Source organism: Python bivittatus, unplaced genomic scaffold (assembly GCF_059951505.1).
Source record: "Python bivittatus isolate LINGU-HERP-01145 unplaced genomic scaffold, Pbiv_v1 ctg000580_np1212, whole genome shotgun sequence".
In the NCBI taxonomy this organism is placed as follows: Eukaryota; Metazoa; Chordata; class Lepidosauria; order Squamata; family Pythonidae; genus Python; species Python bivittatus.
The window spans coordinates 20,602,775-20,624,180 of NW_028277087.1; the positions used below are offsets into that span (position 1 = coordinate 20,602,775).

Genomic DNA, 21,406 nt, shown 5'->3' on the forward strand with positions numbered 1-21,406 from the left:
CAGACATCCACAGATTTTTAATAACATCTTTAATTCCAACTTTTTTACTTTTTCCCTTCTCATAAAAGTTTCTTCCCTGACAAATCAAAAAGATGGTAGTGCATCTCCATATCTACTCTGGCAACATTATTACAAGTCCTAAAAATATTATCCATAATCTCAGAGGACCTGCTGATCCTCCAGTGTGATATATGCCATCATCTATCAGGAATATGTAGAGATTGAACAAACTGGTCAGTCCTTACTCAGAAGAATAGAATGCTAACCTCTCTGCTGAGTCAAGCTCAACTCCTGTTGACAGCACATCCATGTTGTTTTCTTAGCAACAATACAAGAATGATCTGTTGTTGCCTTCTTACATGATGTTTTTTGACTTCCAGTCTAGTCTACAGGCCTGGGATATCTTGATGGTTTCCCATCCAAGCACTAACCAGGTCTGACCTGCTTAGCTTTTTTGACATCAGTTAATGTTGGCTAGATTTTGCCATTTTTCTGTAGCACTCAAAAGAATAGATGGACATGTATCTGACATCAGAAATGGTAATATCCAAGTGGGAATCCTTTCAACTTCCTGGGATGCAATGGTCAATGCCCTCAAGATAGCTCACTTTGAGCCAAGGGAGTACAAAGACTAATTTCGTAACTAAACAACCAATCTGGATTTTATTAGGATGTTTAACTGCATACAGGTAGTCCTCACTTAATGTCCACTCATTCAGCGACCATTCAAAATTATGACAGTGCTGAATGAGGAGACTTACGACCGGTCCTCATAGCTGCGGTCGCAGCATCCACGCAGTCATGTAATCATGATTCGGCGCTTGGCAACCAGCTCACAATTATGATGTTGCAGTGTCCTGTGGTCACATGATCACCATTTGCAACCTTCACTGCCAGCTTCTGACAAGCAAAGTCAATGGGGAAGCTGATAGGAGGTCACAAATAGCAATCATATGAATGCAGGACACTGTGATCACATGGGATTTGCCTAATGATGGCAACTGGGACTGCTGTAACTGCCGTTATAAGTCGGTGCAGTCATGTGACACTCTGCCTTATGACTGCATTGCTTAGTGATGGAGTTCCTGGTCCTAAATATCAATAAGAAAGGACTACCTGTATCTCCTGGATTAAGCACAGAACAAAGGTCTCTTATCACACACATTGTTAGTCTGTTTATATAAGCTTGTCTGTGTCCATGTAGCCAGTCACTACTTTGTTAATGGTTGCCACATTATAGAGAATTTTGTCTCTCACCTCATCTTTTACCGTTCTGTCCTTTTCCTTTGCTCATAAACCAGTGTATATAAGATATTCCTTCCTCAAAGCTAAACTCCATGAATCTGATCCATGAAACGTGCAATATAAAACTTTTTTGTTGGTCTTTAAATTGCCACTCAAATCTTCATGGTTTAAGTGAGGTTGACCACGAGGTGGCGGAAAGTGCAAGTGAAAAAGCTGAGCTTGCTGTCACGCGGCCTTTTTCATTGCGGAAGAGGTTCAGGGCAAAAACTCAGCAGTAGCTCTTTAATTCAATTTCACTTCTTTTCATGTTCCTGCCAAAGAGAGAGAATACTGACTGAGCCCCACTGCTTAATAGGTCTTCACAAGCCTTTCAGTTTCTTGCAGGAAAGGGAGGAAATCTCTTTTGGCCCTGGCTTTCCCTCGTGACATGTTATTCCTAGCACCAAGATGTCCTACTGACCAAGCCTAGGAAACTGACACAGAGGGTCCTAATGATGGCACTTCCTCCAAACTTGTTTTCAACTCTTCTGACCCCCCCCCCCTTTTTTTAAAAAATCTGCACAATGTAATTGGTTCTATAAAACTGGAAGCATAAGCTGCTAGGCGGATCTTGCTTCTGGGCCAATTATCAGAAAAAACAAAGGAGACCCACATATTTGCTTCAACTGTTTCAACTTATCGTTACTGCATTATGTTATTTCATCACACCCAAGTCCATAAATATGTAGGTATCTATGCGGTATTAGTATTGTTTTAATTCTTTATAATTTTTTTAAAAGATTACATACATGCAGGTAGCAGACGATAAACTTAGCACATCAACAGAATTTCGTAAAGTTTCATAGAATCAGAGTCAGAAGGGAACGTAGAGTCCTCTTTCCTGTTCCACTACAGCATCTTTTACTGGTCACTGCCTAGGCTCTGTTTGAAGAGCTCTAGTGAAGGAGAAGTCACCATTTCATGTGCTAGCTTGCTCCACTGGTTGATAACTCATTTTGTCAGGAAGTTCCTTATAATATCTTTGTAGTTTTAATCCACTGGTTCTGGTCCTACTCTGTGGGATAACAGAGAATAAGCCTTTTACTTCGGTGTGATACACTTTCAGATATTTAAAGCTTGGTCTTGTATTTCCCCTCAGTCATCACTTCTATAGCCTACACATACCCAGATCCTTTATCAAATCCTCATAGGACTTGGTTTCCAGACTCCTCACCTTGGTAGTCCTCCTCTGAACCTACTCAAATTTGTCACTGTCCTGTTTGAACTGTGGTTCCCAGAACTGGACACAGATGGGGTTTCACCAGGGGAGTATAGAATCACTTGGACTTCTCTGGATATTTGTGCCCAAACAGTCATATAATCAGCTCTTAAGCCACTTAAAGCTTTAAAAGCTAGCACCAAAATTGAATTGTATCTGGAGAAGAATTGGCAACCAATTCAGGTCCTTCAAAAAAGAGAAGAGTTACTCCTAGTACCATGCTCCATTTAGCCTAGTTGCCACATTATGTGTTAATTGAATCTTCTAGACATGCTTCAAGATACAACGAAATAGCCAAGGTTTAGCACAATGAACTTGTCTAATGTTGGTATAAACAAGAATAGGAGATGAGGCTAGAAAAACATTACTTTAAGTCTGTTCTACTATGCCTGCTGGTGATAAACTTAGCATATCAAAAGCACTTTCCCATTGGGTGTTTGAATGCACCAGAAAGTGTGTACATCTGGAATGGCAGGGCTCTGTTACAGTACACTTTGTGTATGTGTGTGTTTTAATGAACAAAGCTTTCAGGAACAAATTGTGGTACAGCTCTGCACTATTGACTGGAGAAGTATGCCAGGGGAATTAAAATTCAAGGGCTTAGATGGTTAACTGAAACTTCCCCCATAATCCTGAAAAGTGTTATTTCTAGAAATGGCCCTACTAAGTTTTTGATAACAGAGGTGCCCTCTAGGTGTGTTGGACTATAGCTCTTCCAGTGTCAGAATGCAATTGATGGTACTTCTACAGATCTCTCTGTGCGTGACTTCAAGCAGAACAACAGCTTCACAGAGGCAAAGACCCTGGAGGATTGTTTGTTTCTTTTATTATGTACAAGTATATTTACAGGAGGGGGGGGAACAGAACTATATACAGCAGTGTCTCCAAAACTTCCCAGTAGAAAGTCTTGCTTAGTACCAAATCACCCCTCATTGTCTTTCTCCCTCCCCCTTCAGCTTTTCACTGAGAGAGAGAGAGAGAGAGATAGGAAGGGAATTGGCTGATTTACTTTGTGTATGCTTAAAGGCTTTCTTCATGCTTTTTGGGACCTCTACATTGATGTTACACGATGCAACTCCCTCTGGGTCTTCTGCCCAGCCCTTCCTTGTCTGGGGTTTCCCTCAGGTATCCAGGGATCCCTCTCCAGGCAGCCACCTGCAACTGTCCCTATCTGCCTTGGGTTTTGGGTGAAGTGTTTCCCTCTGTCTCGGTCTTCACTCCCTTCTCCCAGGGAAGCCTCCAACTGAATCTTCACCTCTCTTCTCCCTCAGGGGTCAGGATACATTGGCTGCTCAGTCCAATGGCTCAGCATGCTCACAGCAAGGTCTCTCTCCAGCCACCAACTTTGTGCAAAGTTACCGCCCAGACACTTAGTGCCTCAATGTCTTAGAGCAGCAGGGTCTCAAACATGTCAATGGGTATCTCCATTTTTCTTCTCTTGCCCTCTCTTTATGGCTCAAACCGGCAGCATTTCCCCAAGCAACCAGGCCAGTGGGTTTCCCCCCAGGGCTTTAGAACCCCAACCCCTATACACTGAGTTTGGCCGATCAGAATGCCGCTCCCATCTGCCCCACGACAGTCCTGGCTAGTAGACAGGGCAGCTACATCTGCATCTGTAACAGCACAGCTCCGCTTCAAGGCCATCCCTGAGCTGCTTCTCCCCATTTTTTTCCTTCTGCTGCCTCATGCCAGCTCAGCAGTAGCCTGCTTGTCCACAAAATTCATATGACACATCCAGCTAGTATGGGGTTTGAGGTTCAACATTTCTGGGCCCTGCCTCAAACAATGAAAAGAGATATGCCTTTGAAACAAAGATAATCCAGGAACTCCAGATGAGGCAGCTGATAAGGAGAATCATTTGACTCCTTCAGGTTGCTTTCTCAGGCACATGGGTGCCAACGAAGACTCCCATGTAAAAGTTCAAACTGCACCATCAAGAACTCAGAAGGAAATCTGGCTATCCCCAGGATTATGGAAGACACCATCTTGCTAAATGGCCATATTTATGCTTTATCAATTTGATTTATATCCCACCTTTCCTCTAGGAGCTTAAGATAGGATATATGGTATTGTCTCCCTCAATTTTTCCCACAACAACAACCCTCTGAAGTGAATTGGGCTGTGAGCTTCCATGGCTGAGGATGGACTTAAATCTGGGTGTCCCCGGTGCCAGTCCAACTTTAACCACTACACCACATTGGGAAAATGGGTGGTACTTATTACGGGTTGGTACGACAATTTCTAGTTTGATTCCCAAGACCATGCCCAAGCCAAGCTTTTGAGTTTCTTTGGAAATACTGATTTAGTAAAGTAATTAAATTTGGAGGAAGTATCTGGACAAATTTCCACAAATCCATGCCAAGCCTAAGAGATATTTTCCCTTTCCTCAAGTCAAGATGCAAAGTGTCCAAGGTTCATGAAATCATTTTGGCACTTCAGAAAGAAAATCCCACAAGCACGTTCTTTCCTTTTCTTCTAGAGAAGCATGAATATATTCAGTAATTCAGTGGTACTTAAAATCAACTACTTCCCTCTACCTCAGGAGTACAAAAAGTATAATTCACTAGCTTTCCTTTTGTAGACCCTAGAATTCCCCACCACCACCACCAGGCTTGTCCCTTTTAGGGGCTTTCTGGGAGGGATGAGTTCAGGCAGATTTTAAGGGAAGAAATGGGTACTTAAGCCTTGCCGCCCAAATCAGGTATACTCATTATTCTGGCTTCACTCACTAATGGATTGTACCCATTGAGATTTTGTACAGTGCTTGCTGTGGCTCTTTTGCTGACAAAGCATATATATCTCTGCTTATTTAGTAGTAGGTTTTATCCAAACCAAATACACCTTCTCTTTTAACTTACAGTTGTGTGAAAAAGAAAGTACTCCCTCTTTGAGTTCTATGGTTTTATGTATCAGGACATAATAAAAATCATCTGGTCCTTTGCAGTTCTCAAAAGTAGGTAAATACAACCTCAGATGAACAACAACACATGACATATTACACCATGTCATCATTATTTAGTAGTAGGTTTTATCCAAACCAAATACACCTTCTCTTTTAACTTACAGTTGTGTGAAAAAGAAAGTACTCCCTCTTTGAGTTCTATGGTTTTATGTATCAGGACATAATAAAAATCATCTGGTCCTTTGCAGTTCTCAAAAGTAGGTAAATACAACCTCAGATGAACAACAACACATGACATATTACACCATGTCATCATTTATTTTACAAAAAGAAAGCCAAAATGGAGAAGCCATGTGTGAAAAACTAAGTACACCTTATGATTCAATAGCTTGTAGGACCACCTTTAGCAACAATAACTTGAAGTAATCATTTTCTGTATGACTTTATCAGTCTCTCACATCACTGTGGAGGAATTTTGGCCTGCTCTTCTTTACAACATTGCTTCAGTTCACTGAAGGCATTTGTTTATGCACAGCTCTCTTGAGGTCCCGCCACAGCATTTCAATCAGGTTGAGGTCTGGACTTTGACTGGGCCATTGCAGCACCTTGATTCTTTTCTTTTTCAGCCATTCTGTTGTAGATTTGCTGGTGTGCTTGGGATCATTGTCTTGTTGCATGACCCAGTGTCGGCCAAGCTTTAGCTGTCGGACAGATGGCCTCACGTTTGACTCTAGAATACTTTGGTATACAGAGGAGTTCATGGTCGACTCAATGACTCCAAGGTGCCCAGGTCCTGTGGCTGCAAAACAAGCCCAAATCATCATCCCTCCACCACTGTGCTTGACAGTTGGTATGAGATGTTTGTGCTGATTTGCTGTGTTTGGTTTTCGCCAGACGTGGCACTGTGCATTATGGCCAAACATCTTCACTTTGGTCTCGCCTGTCCAAAGGACAGTGTTTCAGAAGTCTTGTGATTTGTTGAGATGCAACTTTACAAGCTTAAGCCATGCTGCCATGTTCTTTTTAGAGAGAAGAGGCTTTCTCCTAGCAACCCTTCCAAACAAACCATACTTGTCCAGTCTTTTTTTAATTGTACTGTCATGAACTGTAACATTTAACATGCTAACTCAGGCCTGTAGAGTCTGAAATGTAACTCTTGGATTTTTTGCAATTTCTCTGAGCATTGCATGGTCTGACCTTGGGGTGAATTTGCTGGGACGTCCAATCCTGGGAAGATTGGCAACTGTCTTGAATGTTTTCCACTTGTGAATAATCATCCTCACTGTAGAATGATGGACTTTAAATTGTTTGGAAATGGCCTTATAACCCTTCCCAGATTGATGGGCAGCAACAATTGCTTCTCTAAGATCATTGCTGATGTCTTTACTCTTTGGCATTGTGTTAACACACACCTCAATGCTCGAGACCAGCAAACTCCTAAAACTTTGATCAAGGGCATTGGATTAGCAGCACCTGGCTGCTACTTAGCCTCTTCATACCTATGGAAGCAGTAAGTTTTTCACACATGGCTTCTCCATTTTGGCATTCTTTTTGTAAAATAAATGATGACATGGTGTAATATGTCATGTGTTGCTGTTCATCTGACGTTGTATTTAGCTACTTTTGAGAACTGCTATTTTTTTGTTGTTGTTGACCGCTTCTATGAAGACCTACAACACCTTCTAGAACTAGCACCAAAAAAAATGTCCTTTTCATCATAGGGGATTGGAATGCTAAAGTAGGAAGTCAAGGAGTAATCGGAATAACAGGCAAGTTTGGCCTTGGAGTACAAAATGAAGCAGGGCAAAGGCTAATAGAGTTCTGTCAAGAGAACAAGCTAGTCATAGCAAACACTCTTTTCCAACAACACAAGAGACGACTCTACACATGGACATCACCAGATGGTCAATACCGAAACCAGATTGATTATATACTTTGCAGCCAAAGATGGAGAAGCTCTATACAGACAGCAAAAACAAGACCAGGAGCTGACTGTGGCTCAGATCATGAGCTTCTTACTGCAAAATTTAGGCTTAAATTGAAGAATGTAGGGAAAACCACTAGACCACTCAGGTATGACTTAGATCATATTCCTTGTGAGTACACAGTGAAGGTGATGAATAGATTTAGAGGATTAGATTTGGTAGACAGAGTGCCTGAAGAACTATGGACGGAGGTCTGTAACATTGTACAGGAGGCAGCAACTAAAACTATCCCAAAGAAAAAGAAATGCAAGAAAGCAAAATGGCTGTCTGATGAGGCTTTACAAATAGCTGTGGAAAGAAAGAATGCGAAAAGCAAGGGTGAAAGGGAAAGATATAAGCAACTGAATGCAGATTTCCAGAGAATAGCAAGGAGGCTATTCCTTCTTAAATGAACAATGCAAAGAAATCGAGGAAAACAATAGAATGGGGAAGACTAGAGATCTCTACAAAAAAATTGGAGATATGAAAGGAACGTTTAGTGCAAAGATGGGCATGATAAAGGACAAAAAAGGCAGGGACCTAACAGAAGCAGAAGAGATTAAGAAGAGGTTGCAAGAATACACAGAAGAACTATACAAGAAAGATCTTAATGTCCCTGATGTCCACGCTGGTGTGATCACTGACCTTGAGCCAGACATCCTAGAGAGTGAAGTCAAGTGGGCCTTAGGAAGCATTGCTAACAACAAAGCTAGTGGAGATGACAGTATTCCAGCTGAGTTATTTAAAATACTAAAAGATGATGGTGTTAAAGTGCTGCACTCAATATGCCAGCAAGTTTGGAAAACGCAACAGTGGCCACGGGATTGGAAAAGGTCAGTTTATGTTCCAATTCCAAAGAAGGGCAATGCCAAAGAATGCTCAAACTATTGCACAATTGCACTCATTTCACATGCTAGCAAGGTTATGCTCAAAATCCTACAAGCTAGGCTTCAGCAATACATGAACCGAGAACTACCGGATGTACAAGCTGGGTTTCGAAGAGGCAGAGGAACTAGAGATCAAATCGCCAACATTCGCTGGATCATGGAGAAAGCACGAGAGTTCCAGAAAAATATCTACTTCTGCTTCATTGACTATGCAAAAGCCTTTGATTGTGTGGATCACAACAAACTGTGGCAAGTTCTTAAAGAGATGGGAGTACCAGACCACCTTACCTGTCTCCTGAGAAATCTGTATGCGGGCCAAGAAGCAACAGTTAGAACCGGTCATGGAACAACCGATTGGTTCAAAATAGGGAAAGGTATACGACAAGGCTGTATACTGTCACCCTGCTTATTTAACCTATATGCAGAGTACATCATGAGAAATGCCAGGCTGGAAGAGTCAAAAGCCGGAATTAAGATTGCAGGGAGAAACATCAACAACCTCAGATATGCGGATGAAACCACCCTAATGGCAGAAAGTGAAGAAGAACTAAAGAGCCTCTTGATGAGGGTGAAAGAGGAGAGTGCAAAAGCTGGCTTGAAACTCAACATTAAAAAAACTAAGATCATGGCATCTGGACCCATGAATTCCTGGCAAATAGAAGGGGTAGAAATGGAAGCAGTAACAGATTTCATTTATTTGGGCTCCAAGATCACCGCAGACGGAGACTGCAGCCATGAAATTAAAAGACGCTTGCTCCTTGGGAGGAAAGCTATGGCAAGCCTAGATAGCATATTAAAAAGCAGAGACGTCACCTTGCCGACAAAGATCCGCATAGTCAAAGCTATGGTTTTTCCAGTAGTAATGTATGGCTGTGAGAGCTGGACCATAAAGAAGGCCGAGCGCCGAAGAATTGATGCCTTTGAACTGTGGTGCTGGAGAAGACTCTTGAGAGTCCCCTGGACTGCTAGGAGGTCAAACCAGTCAATCTTAAAGGAAATCAACCCTGATTGCTCATTGGAAAGATCGATAATGAAGCTCAAGCTCAGATACTTTGGTCACCTAATGCGAAGAGAGATCTCTTTGGAGAAGACCCTGATGCTGGGAAAGATTGAAGGCAAAAGGAGAAGAGGACGGCAGAGGATGAGATGGTTAGATAGCATCACTGAAGCAATGAGCATGAAACTGAGCAAACTCAGGGAGGCAGTGAAGGACAGGAAGGCCTGGCGCAATATGGTTCATGGGGTCACGAAGAGTCGGACCCGACTTAACGACTAAACAACAACAAAGGACCAGATGATTTTTATTATGTCCTGTACGTAAAATCACAGCACTCAAAGAGGGTATACTTTCTTTTTCACACAACTGTATACTGAAGACATAGCCAAATAGAGCTGTAGGTGGAGGCAAATAATCCAGTCTGCCTCCTTTAATTAAATGTTTGGCATTTTGCACTTGGACAATAGTCAAACATCAGGTTTAGGTCCTGCCAAGTGAACAAAGATACATTTTTGGGAAGAGGCAAGACATGACAAGAGTTAGAATTTTGCTCATCAGAACAGGTATAGCTGATGAGTTCATTTTATATGGTCCAACCTATAGTCACATGGTCTGTTCCAGCCAGTAAAGGGTCAGAAGGGATTTTGTAGGGCTGATTGGCCTTTGTCATCCATGTGGTCTGTGCTTGATCTTGGTACAAGGGCTTTATTCCCATGATAGAAGGACTTCCTGCAGAACAAACTGCCTGGTTTCTTTGCTACTACTTAGTCATATCTGTAAATTGATTGTGCAACTCATAGAGCCAGACAAACTCATTGACTCTCAAATGAAACAGTTAAAGGAGATCTTGTCTTCTTGCATTTACTAGAAACTAGTATGACTATTTATCTATCCATCCACCCATCTTCAAAAAGTGGAAGTGCATTTATTTTGTATGTAGAAACCATTGTTATAATTAAGATAGAAATATAAACCAATTCACTGTAGAGAGGGGAATCCATGACCACCAGTATGCTTGCTTAGTCTTCTGTCCAAATGCTGCCAGTTGATCATCAGGCTGTGGACCAGCACTTGCTCTACCTTTTTTAATGGTTGTCTTTAAACCAGACTTGCATTGGATAGCCATTCAAATGAAAGACTCTTTCAAATAGAGGTCAGGCCTCCAATAGCCCTTCAGATAAAGAATTGTTTTCAATAAAGGAGGACACTTGATCTCTCTGACAATACAAATTCTGGGTGCATGGCAGGCAGTCTGAGCTGGGGCTGCAGTGAGAGGCAAAAGATTGAAACCTGGACTTCCAGTGCAGATAGCAGCACCACGCCATCAAATTTGCACGGGAAAACTTCATTGCAGGCTTGAACTAGGTTGCTAAAATACTATGCACTTTGGCTCAAGGTGGTCAAATCTTAAAAGCTGTTGCTCTTTATGTTACTGTTTCATTTTAAAGGGATTTTTTTTTAGAATTAGATTTGGGGAGAGAAGAAGAAATACAATGAACATCTTTCCATTGATGATGGTATCTGGTATTGCTTTTGATCAGGACCGCCTCTTCTTTGTTATGGAGTTTGTGAATGGAGGGGATTTGATGTTCCACATCCAGAAATCCCGTCGCTTTGATGAAGTCCGAGCCCGATTCTATGCTGCAGAAATCATTTCAGCCCTCATGTTCCTTCATGAGAGAGGCATCATTTACAGGTCAGCAAAAACAATTTGCAATTTGTTGTTTTGTTGTTAGGCTCAACCAAGTGTTCCTTTTTGTTGGGGAGGATTCTTAATGGTGATTAATATACCTGCTGGAGTTCATAAATGGGATGGCTTCTTTGTATTTATTGTTGCACTGAAAGAGAAAATTTGACAGATGTAATTTGAGGGGGGCATCACATCAGTGTGGAAGATTATGGAGTTTCTGGAAGATCATGGCATAGAAGATCAACTGGGGAAAATCATGGAGTCTTACAGTCATAGTTCTTATCTCTATTCAGTTAACATATTTGAGTGAAACATATCAATGTGATAAATGGATTATTTTGGGGGGAATGCCTTCTTCCTAAAGAAATTACAGTGGTACCTCGGGTTACGAACGCCTCTGTTAACGAACTTTTCAGGTTACGACCAGCTCCAGCGCAAAAATTTACCTTGGTTTGCGAACTCCGCCTCAGAGTACGAACAGGATACGCGGCCATTTTTCCACCCCTGACACGTCCGCAGCCATTTTTCTGCCCCTGACACGTGGTCCGCGGCCATTTTCCGCCCCTGACACGTGGTCCGCGGCCATTTTTCCGCCCCTGACACGTGGTCCGCGGCCATTTTCCGCCCCTCACACGTGGTCGTAGGGAGGGGGACTCTCCCTCCAAGCAATAGCCGCCTCCCTGTCCTCCACGCCAGAACGGATTAATGGTAATTACATTGAACCTTATGGGGAAATTTCCTTCGGGTTGTGACCAATTCGGGGTGTGACCAGAGTCATGGAACGAATTAAATTCGTAACCCGAGGTTCCACTGTATAGATAAACTTTTGTGAAATTCAACTTTTTTTGGAAGAGAATATAGACCACAGTAGTGAGGGGTTGGGATTGTCCAATCCTAATGTTGGTATATATGGATGAAACAGGCCTGAGCTATTCCAAACACCAGGTATGGAGCTGGGATTGCTAATGTTATACCTGCAGGAACTAGTGTGTCAACAGCCTCCTCTTTTGGTATCTGCTCATCTGCCCCAAGTGCCATTTAACAAAATATTTTTCTTAAAACAAATGGGAAACTGGCGTACAAAATTCCAGCATCTTTATTTCCAAGAATGCTTCTGAGTCAAAAATGGACCCCTTAAGCTGTCTTAGAAAACAACATGATGAAGAGCTGCAGACCAATGCTTAGCTTGAAACTCTGCCCACCTCCCCAGAACACAACAACGAAGGTAAACAGTGTTAGTAGAGAGGGAATTTCTAGAGGAGGTAATAGATAACATTCTGGTAAATTGGAGCTTTGTAAGTAGGTATGACCCCAGGGCAGCCATTTTATGAATGGGTAAATTTCCCAGCAGTCACTTTGCAAGAATGTCCCCTTGTTCTAAAAAATCCCAAATATGCCAATCAGCTGAAAAAACTTTTTTTTCCGCCAGCACTGAAAATAAGAGAATAACAGCTGCTACTTATTATAACTAGCTTACAGCCAATATGTGCTGATATTTTTTGCTTATGATTGTGTTGATGACAACCCCTGGATTGTGGTCATATCTGAAACCTAGAAGAATTCAGAAGGAATTACTGCCAGCCCTTCCTGTAATGGCTGGCCATGTATCAAATTCGCATCTGGGGTAGAAGAAAAACTCACAGGAAATAGTGTGGTGCTATCTAGATGTATAAATATGGCCTGGTATCACTTTGCTGTATGCAACTCAACCAATTGAGGAAGTTGTGTCAGCAATATGTACATTTTATGTTGATGCAGCTCAGGTTTTTGTTATGGTAGTCAGACCCTCTCTTCCGCTGTTGTGATCTCAAGTTTCAAATATATGGGTTCTAGGGCCCATTTTAAGAGGAGTTTCTCCCAGGTAAATAAATAAGCCAACTGTGGCATCAGTTGATCGCTGTACATATAAATCCCTCCCTTCTCATGCGTTCAACAAATCACAAAGGGGAATAAGATCAGTTCCACTGGCCTCATCCCCTGGGGCCACTCTTTTTTTTTATTTGTATAAAAAGAGGCCTGATCGTGAAATATCTTTCATGCTATCATAAAGCATGTGGCTATCAGGGTATGTGACACAGGTGGCAGAGGGAGCCAAGGAGATGAGATAGCAACCATGCTCACTCCAATGTATGCACTCTGACTGGATGCTGGCTGGGGAATTGTGGGAGCTGAAGTCCACACATCTTAAAGTTGCCACTGTTGAGAAACACTGGTCTAGTGGATTCAGTCCTACCACCTGGCAGCATGAAGACAGCAACTTGTTGGTGATTTAACTTATTAATCTTTAAAAGTACATTTTAAAATTTTTTTAGGGCTTCTGACCTGGATGAAAAGGAGCAATATGAGGCAGCAATATTTCCTCTGATGTTTCTGTGGGTTTTTTTTTTTTTTTTTTTTGCCATTTCATATATTCCCACCCTCCCTATTAATCAGGGATGCAGTTCTGACTTTTTGAGGGTTGTAACTCTGTTTTGCTACTAGGACATGTTGTTGTTCTTGTTCAGTCGTTAAGTCACGTCCAACTCTTCGTGACCCCATGAACCATATCGTGCCAGGCCTTCCTGTCCTTCACTGCCTCCCTGAGTTTGCTCAGTTTCAAGCTCATTGCTTCAGTGATGCTATCTAACCATCTCATCCTCTGCCATCCTCTTCTCCTTTTGTCTTCAATCCTTCCCAGCATCAGGGTCTTTTCCAAGGAGTCCTCTCTTCGCATTAGGTGGCCAAAGTATCTAAGCTTGAGCTTCAGTATCAAAGGACATATTGTAGGGCTACCTTTTCTGAAGGTACAACAACTTTCATAAAATCCTCATATTACTTCTTGTGTTTCAGGAAGGTCAGCCTGGTAATAATCCCATCACCAGCTTTTGTTCAAACTTTTCACTTGGCATAAATACATGCCTGGGCGTGTGCTTGCTGGAGAGCTCCTAAAAATATTCTGGGATATTATTCTGGGATAAGACATTAAAGAAAGAGTAAGACAAAGCTCTAGGTGTTGAGATCTGAGCTGGGAGAGCTGTCAGGAGGGCTGTTTGAATATCGTCAACTGTTGTTGGTTGTTGTTTGAAGAAAGCTTGTTGTATAGTGATTTGGAATCTCACTTTCTTTGGGGAACAGTACAGTCTGTAAAAAGGGAATTGAGAATGAGACAGAGTTGCAGAATTAGTGAGAAGCATCTTTTTTCCTTGCTGGGGAACATGGTGACCATGACACACAGCATTTGCTGTGTATTTGGAAGCAAAATGTTATGCTGGAGTGGAAGAATTATACAAAGTATTTCCACTGTAAAAAAACTGTTTTAGTATCTCGATGTTATGAGGCAAGTGGAGCTCCTGTCTGAACTACCGAGAGAAGATTCTCATGCTCTTGAACACTTACTTAACCAGCAAAAATATGGAACAAGAATAAATTCCTCAAATAGAATACTGTTTAAATCAGCCTTTCCCAATCTGGCATCTTTCCTATATTTTCTGGATAGGTTGAAGGATGGGAGCTGGTTTCACACTTCTGGAGAGCAGCAGTTAGAGAAGAATTGTGGTTTATTGAATTTTAAAATATTATTTAGCATATACATGACTAAATTAATAATTAGACTTAAAGTTTAAAAACTCTTGGCAATACTTGCTGGTTTTTTTTTATATTACCCCACATATTACCTTATGTGTCACTATGTTAGAAATGTGAACACGTAATAGAAGAGGTTAGTAAGGCTAAATGGGTGTAGCTACAGAAAGAATTAGGCTTCAAGGTCACATCTAGCAATAACGAAAGGAGTTATAATATCAGTTCTTGATGTTTTCTTACTTAGCACCCTCTAGAGCAGTGTTTCTCAAACTCGGCAACTTTAAGATGTGTCTCAGAATTCCCCAGCCAGCTGTGCTGAGAGTTGAAGTCCACACATCTTAAAGCTGCCAAGTTTGAGAAACACTGCTCTAGAGAAAGTGTAGCATCGCCATATACAATAGATCATTAGACATTACAACCCCAGAGGTGTGTATTCTGTATGTGAAAAAAATCTAGGATTCAACCCCTTCTCCCGCTGCATGGAAAGGTATACAATGAATGATCAAGATGGCTTTCTGGAAAAATTTCCATTATAGTATTGCTGATCTTACTGAAGAAAGTACAATCTTCCTTGGAAACTGATAACTTGAAAACCATATGTTTATTTAACAGTTTTTTTATAACCCATCCAATCCAAAAGACACTGCTTGGATTATAACAAGTTAAAATTATGAATACACAAAATAAATCAAAATTATAAAAACAATAGTTGCCACAAATCAACAATAATAAATCAACCTTCCCCCAAGATGGTTGCTGATTTTTCTGGTGAAAAATAGGAAGAGTAAGCACTATGTAACTACACACCTCCTGGAGCTCCTATACAAAAGGTAGGATATACATCTAATGAATAAATTAAGAAGATAGTTTATATAAATAATCATTGTTTTGATGTAGAAGACATATAATAGCAGTTATAAATTTTCATGCAGTCAAAAATAATTGAAGAAAAAGATAAGACATAAATAAGGAAAGAGTGCGTCAGCTAAACTTTTTATCTGAATTTATTAAATCATCCTTTTGTTATAAAAGACAAATGCAATGCGCATCTAATCTCCTTTGATCACATATATGACATTTTTCAGAGAGTTACATGTTTACTCAGAAGTGTTGCTGAGTTCAAGGGAATTTAATTTCTGGAAGGCTCTTTAGTATTGCAACGTAGACACTGTTCTGTTGAATATTTTTTTCATGTAATGTCTTGACTAAAACAAAGTGCAATTCTTCACAAAGCTAATTACTAATAATGAGTTTAATGGGGCAAGTTCCAGGGAAGCAGGTATAGAAAGACAGCTTTATATTTTAATGAACTGAATCCGTAGAAGTTTGTACTTAGTAAAACAAAATATATGAAATTTCTGAAAAAAAGTTTGTTTTAGATAGAATATTTTTTTCTAAAGGAAAAAGTATTTGCAATATAAATACTTATATGGAAAGTGGAGATGCTTAAGGGTCTCCTTAGAACAGGCATGTCTTTGTGTGAGCTCTGTGTCATGTCCCCCACCACAGCGCAAAGATTTTCAAGGGACATGTCCTCATGATCAATAGTCCTTTGCCCCCCCCCCCCAAACAAAAGAAGAATCTGGCTGACTGGCTGAGGACACAGGATGATGCTGGAGGGAGCGCCCAGACACTCCCAGCCCTGACTTGCCACACATTGTGGAAACAGCCTCTGGTCAAACCACTTTCATCTGGCACAGAATTCAAAAGGAAAGAAAATACATGAATGGGTACATATTATATGGGAATGGGAGTCTTGGTTATTGTAGAAAAGACACCAACATTAAGATACTTTTAGTCTAGTCAAACCATTTGCGCCAAGACCAAACAGTAGATATTCAAAATAATGTATGCATTTATGGACATTTGAATCATGCTCACTAGTTATTGGCTTCTAGGTATTCTCTGAGCTAGGTAACAATTTCAGTGCTAGAATGGAGTTTTCTCTCTGTTTATACGCAGTGGCTTGCCCTGCCTGCGTTGGCATTTGTTTTTTCCTGGTAGTTCCTTCATTAGGGTATTGTTTACTGCTTGATTGCATGTCTGGTGATAATCTTGGTGTTAATCTCTGCTTATCTGGGTGATGATCGTGATGGGTGATGATTATCTGGGCGATGAGAGTGGAGCTGCATTACTTAGCCTGATAATGAAACATCTGCTGGAAAACATCAAGAATAACCATTCAATCCTGAGCTACCAATACTCTCTGCTAATGGAATCACAATTATTTTGAAACTCTGTGAACCCCTGAGCCTGTCTGGAATTTTGGGAATAAGTGATGGGATGGACATTTTCACAGAATGTCAGGCTGCAAACACCCTCGTTCTCCTATCACTCCCTCTTGTCCCCCAAGAATCTCTTGAGTACCTCAGCTTTAATTGATGGCTTATACTGGCTATTGCTGGGCAGAAAAGGGGGTTATGAAACTGAGGGAAAGTAGGAAGACCCAGGACAAATGGTCAGAACCAGATAAGACCGGTTCTGCGGTTAGACTGGTGAACTATTGTGACCTTATGATGGACGGACCCTAAAACCACACCTCCTCTGTTATAATTATATTATAATTGTACCCCCACTTGTATATTATGGGCTAGGCAAGGTGTTATACGCATGTGCGATTTGTATCAAATTTTGACCAATCATATTCTTTCTCCCTGTTTGAATATTGCATAAAAGGCCTAATGTGACAAGCACTGAGTACGCTCCCTGTGTAGTGTCACTTGGATGCGTCCTCCTTTATTTATTGCTGCAGTAATAAATGAGTTGGGTTGGATTTCTCTTGTCTTGCCTGTTATTTGGAGACTCTCATGCCAGATCCTTGTACCTACCCAACACCGGTTTTCCGACCAACATAATGATCCATTTCCTGGGCAGGTTTGACACATTTCCAAACAAAGCATGGGGCTGCAGCTACAAATATGTAGGTCATAGCAAGCATGGTTGAGCTAGCACATTGTTTTGTAGCATGCTAGCTTTCCATTCATGCTTTGATATGAAAACCATCAACAGATTTAAAATGTGGGGAATGGAGTTTGTCAAGAGCTAAGGGAATTTTTGCCAGGCATACTGGAAACTCAAGGGGCGTGCAGCGTGTGGGAAGGTTTAGTTGCTATGATGGTAGACAGCAAAGGACAAAGGGTGAGGAAATCACCTTTGAAATCAGTTTGATCTCCAGAGGGTCTGTACTTCTACTAAACATTGCTGCAACGTTCACAGAACGCAAATCTTTCTCTTCATCTGGGGATGTGGGAGGTATGATATTAGAGATTGCATAAAAGAGTTTGGTGTGGGCATCAGGCTAGGACTGATCTGTTTTGTATGAAAGGCTATTGCACTGCTGGCAGCACTTGCTTGTAGCTGTCTTAATGCTGTTGGCTATTAATGTTTCTTGATGATATCACACACAGGCTTGAACATGTCTAAATCAGAGGTTGAGGTGAAAGAGGGCACGTAACATCATGGTTTGGGTGGCGTGGAGGAAGCGTCAACTGTTGTTTGGCAGTGCAACAATTTTGGTTCCTAAGATCTCCTTTCCTCTTGCTAAATTAGAGTTCAGCAGCAAATAGGTTTATTAAGCTTATCATGCAGCTTGAATCTGTCGTATTTTACTGCCCTGAAAATAATGTCACCCTCAGTATTTCCCCCACGCTTTTTCCTCTCTCTGTTTGGACACAGTCCTTTCTTGTTTCTTGGCACACTTCTGTTGAAAGCTTGGCATCCTCTAAGCTATGTATTGTTCAGCTTACTTTTTAAAAATTGTTGCTCATCCTCCCTTGTTTGGTCAGGTTCTGTGCAAAGGTTTAATGGCTCTCTGGATATATACACTTTGGACATGGTTGGCCAGAGTGCAGGGGAAAAATTGCAAAGAAAACCTAGTTTGGAATGTTTATCAAGCAAAGGGAATCTTAGAATGAGCCAGGTTTGAATCTGGACAAAGGCTATTTTAATTGTTTCAGAGCCTTTAACAGCTGCTGTTGATCTTATTCTGAACAGTTATTTGGAGTTCTAATAATTAACGTGTGTGTGTGTGTGTATAAACAAACAAACTTTGCCCAGTTATAAGGACTCTCTTGTTAGAAGCTGTCAGCTTACTACTTGAACTGGTGTTTAGTTCCCTTCGCTTTGGTTCTTATCATTTCCTCCCAGCTCTATTATTTGCCGTGTTTAAGTTCTATATTCCTCCAAGGAGCTTGCAAATGGGCAAGTTGGAAGAATACGCTGAGAGAAATCAGATGTCTTTCAACAGGAAGAAATGCAGGTACAATCGTAAGGGAGAAAAAATATAGGGCACACATACAAGATGTGGGATTCATGGTTTGGAAGCATGACATCAAAAAGGACTTGGATGTGTTCACTGACAACAAGCTCAACATGACACAGCAGTGTGAGACAGCTGTTTCAAGGGCTGAATCAGAAGAAGCATTTTATTCAAGTACACAAAGTCTTTATTCCTTCCACTCTGCATTGGTGAGACCACACCTGCAGTATTATGTATGGTTCTGGCACCACATTTCCAGAAGTATATTGACAGGTTAAAAACAGGTTCAGAGAAGGACAAGAGATAATGCAGGGACTTGATGTCATGCCCTGTGAGGACAGACTAAAGGCACTTGAGGTGTTTGTTCTGGAGAAAAAAAGTCTAAGGGGAGACATGACATCAGTGTTGAGGTACATCAACAGGCGCAATAGGGAAGATGGTCAGGAATTATTTTTTATTGCCATAGAAACTAATATCAGAAATAACGGGTATAATTTGCAACTGCTGATATTTTGTGTAAACATAAGGAGAAATTTCCTGATGATAAGATCTGTACAACAGTGGAACAGTCTATCTACAGAGATGGTGGGTTTTCCACCTGGAGGCTTTTTAAGAAAAAGCTGGATAGCCACCTCTTGAAGATAGGTTAATTGGTTTTTTTGTTAATCCTTTCCAACTCCATACTTCGGATCCTATGAATGTGCTGAGGATTCTCTTTATTTTCATAATAATCCTGTGAGAATTGGGCTGAGAAAGCCCATCTACTACATTCTTTGCATGCACATGGACTTGGGTTCAAGCTAAGTTAATGGGCTGGCAGGCACTCTGCCTAAGAGATTGGAGAGTTTCTGCTGGTCAAGGAAGGTAATAGTAGGGTAAATGGATTGATGGTCCAACATCTATGGAGCTGGTGTGAAATAATTTAAATGTAGTTCAACATTAATAAAATAATGAATATGATTATATTTATCTAAGAATTTTCCTCTTCTGTTGCATAAAAAAGTAAAATTCAGTTGAGTTTTAGTCGGGAAAATGGCATCTTTAAGACTGCAGGAAGCCAAATTGTATCATTAGTTTATATGCAGATACTTTAATTGCTGTAGCAGTATACTCCTGCATAGGGCGGGAGGTTGGACTTTATGATCACCAAGTTCCCTTCCATTCTAAGATTCAGTGCAGTTTGGAATAGCCAATTAAAGTTTAACTACAGACCTTTAGTTTTATGAAGCAGATCTAAAAATGGTTGTTTATTTGTTCAAGTAATAGTGGTCTTATTGGACCAAAATGGTTACTTTGGGTATGATGTAATGTATTATCCAAAGACCTGTTTGGATAAAAACAGCCAGTCAAGCTATTAAAACCTGTTTTTTCTTGGGTTTCCCCGCCCCCCCCCCCATAGGAATATAAGGCAGCTTCAGGGACAAAATGACCCCATTGCAACTGTAATCTGTAAACTGTACATCTTTATTTCAGTTCTTAAAAAAAAAAGAGTGTCAGTTATGAATCTCTTGCATAAGATGCATTTTTATTCCTTCCAGAAAATTGTTCTCTAAATGTGTCAGGGCAATGGTAAGCATCTTGCCTTAGCTCAAATAGTAGGCTGTGCATTCCAAGAAATGCTCTGGAAAACATGACTGTAGCAAAAACGCCTGGAGGAAAGAATTAGAGGTATGTGAGTCTCCACTGGAAGGGTTTTCTGCTTTTTGTCCTCTAAGGCCTTGTGATCACAATTCCTGTAAAAATGGAATGGCTGAGGAATCTTTATCCTGGGTCACATATATATGTGAGTGGGATTTAGTGAAAAGGTGACTTTCATGCTCCAAGGAGCCCTTGGGGAATGCCTTCCATAGCCAGACAGAAGTGATCCCACATTGAAATATCTTCAGCGGTAGGAAAAGGCATTCCTCTTCTTCCAGCCAGTTTTTGATTGCAAGAGTCCACATTACACTGAGATGATGGCTTTTTTTTTTCCTTTTTATTTTTCTAAGTTGGTGATGATGGCCACCCTCTGGAATAGCTTTAAAATAGGATTGGATAAATTCATGGAGGGCAGATCTAATCATGGTTCATAAAACTTGAAGAATCTGTGTTTCTTCCAGGTTGGGTATAGCCTGTCTCCAGATATCAGTTGCAGGGGAACAGTGGTGGGTGACGGATTTCCTGCTTAAAAGCCATCCCTAGAAGTATCTGGTTGGCTCTGTAAGAAACAAAATGCTGGACTAAGATGGACCTTGGCCTGACCCAGCAGGGCTTTCCTATGTTCAAGTGTTTTTATTGTCCCATATTTCCTACAATATCAATGTATGAGATGGTTTCACTGTTTGTTCTTAGTGTTTCAAATAAAAATTGCAATATACCATGACAGTAGAAATATAATATACAAATAAACAGTGGCTAGCTGAGGAGCTGGTGGTTGCAGAGTACCAGCTATCACCAAATCTAAGTCAAGGCCAGAGCTCAGCCATAGAGCACATATTTAGGACAGTACGAAGTACAATGTTCAGGCTGCTAGCATCTCTCTGTCTTGGACCTCGTGGAGTTAGCCAGTGATTGTAGACTGAACTTCCTGAGCCTAGATCCCTTCAGATATGTAGACTTTAACTTCCACAATTTTCTGCAATGACCATGCCACTTGGGACATTCC

The 21,406-nt window shown here is 41.0% G+C and overlaps 1 protein-coding gene across 1 annotated transcript in view; it reads left to right on the forward strand.

Annotated features, from left to right (window-relative positions):
- The window catches only part of PRKCH (protein kinase C eta), a 100,736-nt gene that overhangs the window by 49,346 nt on the left and 29,984 nt on the right, over positions 1-21,406 (forward strand). The window contains exon 10 of the mRNA XM_088149735.1: positions 10,795-10,949. Coding sequence (XP_088005861.1) covers positions 10,795-10,949 — 155 coding nt within the window. The remainder of the gene's footprint in view (positions 1-10,794; positions 10,950-21,406) is intronic.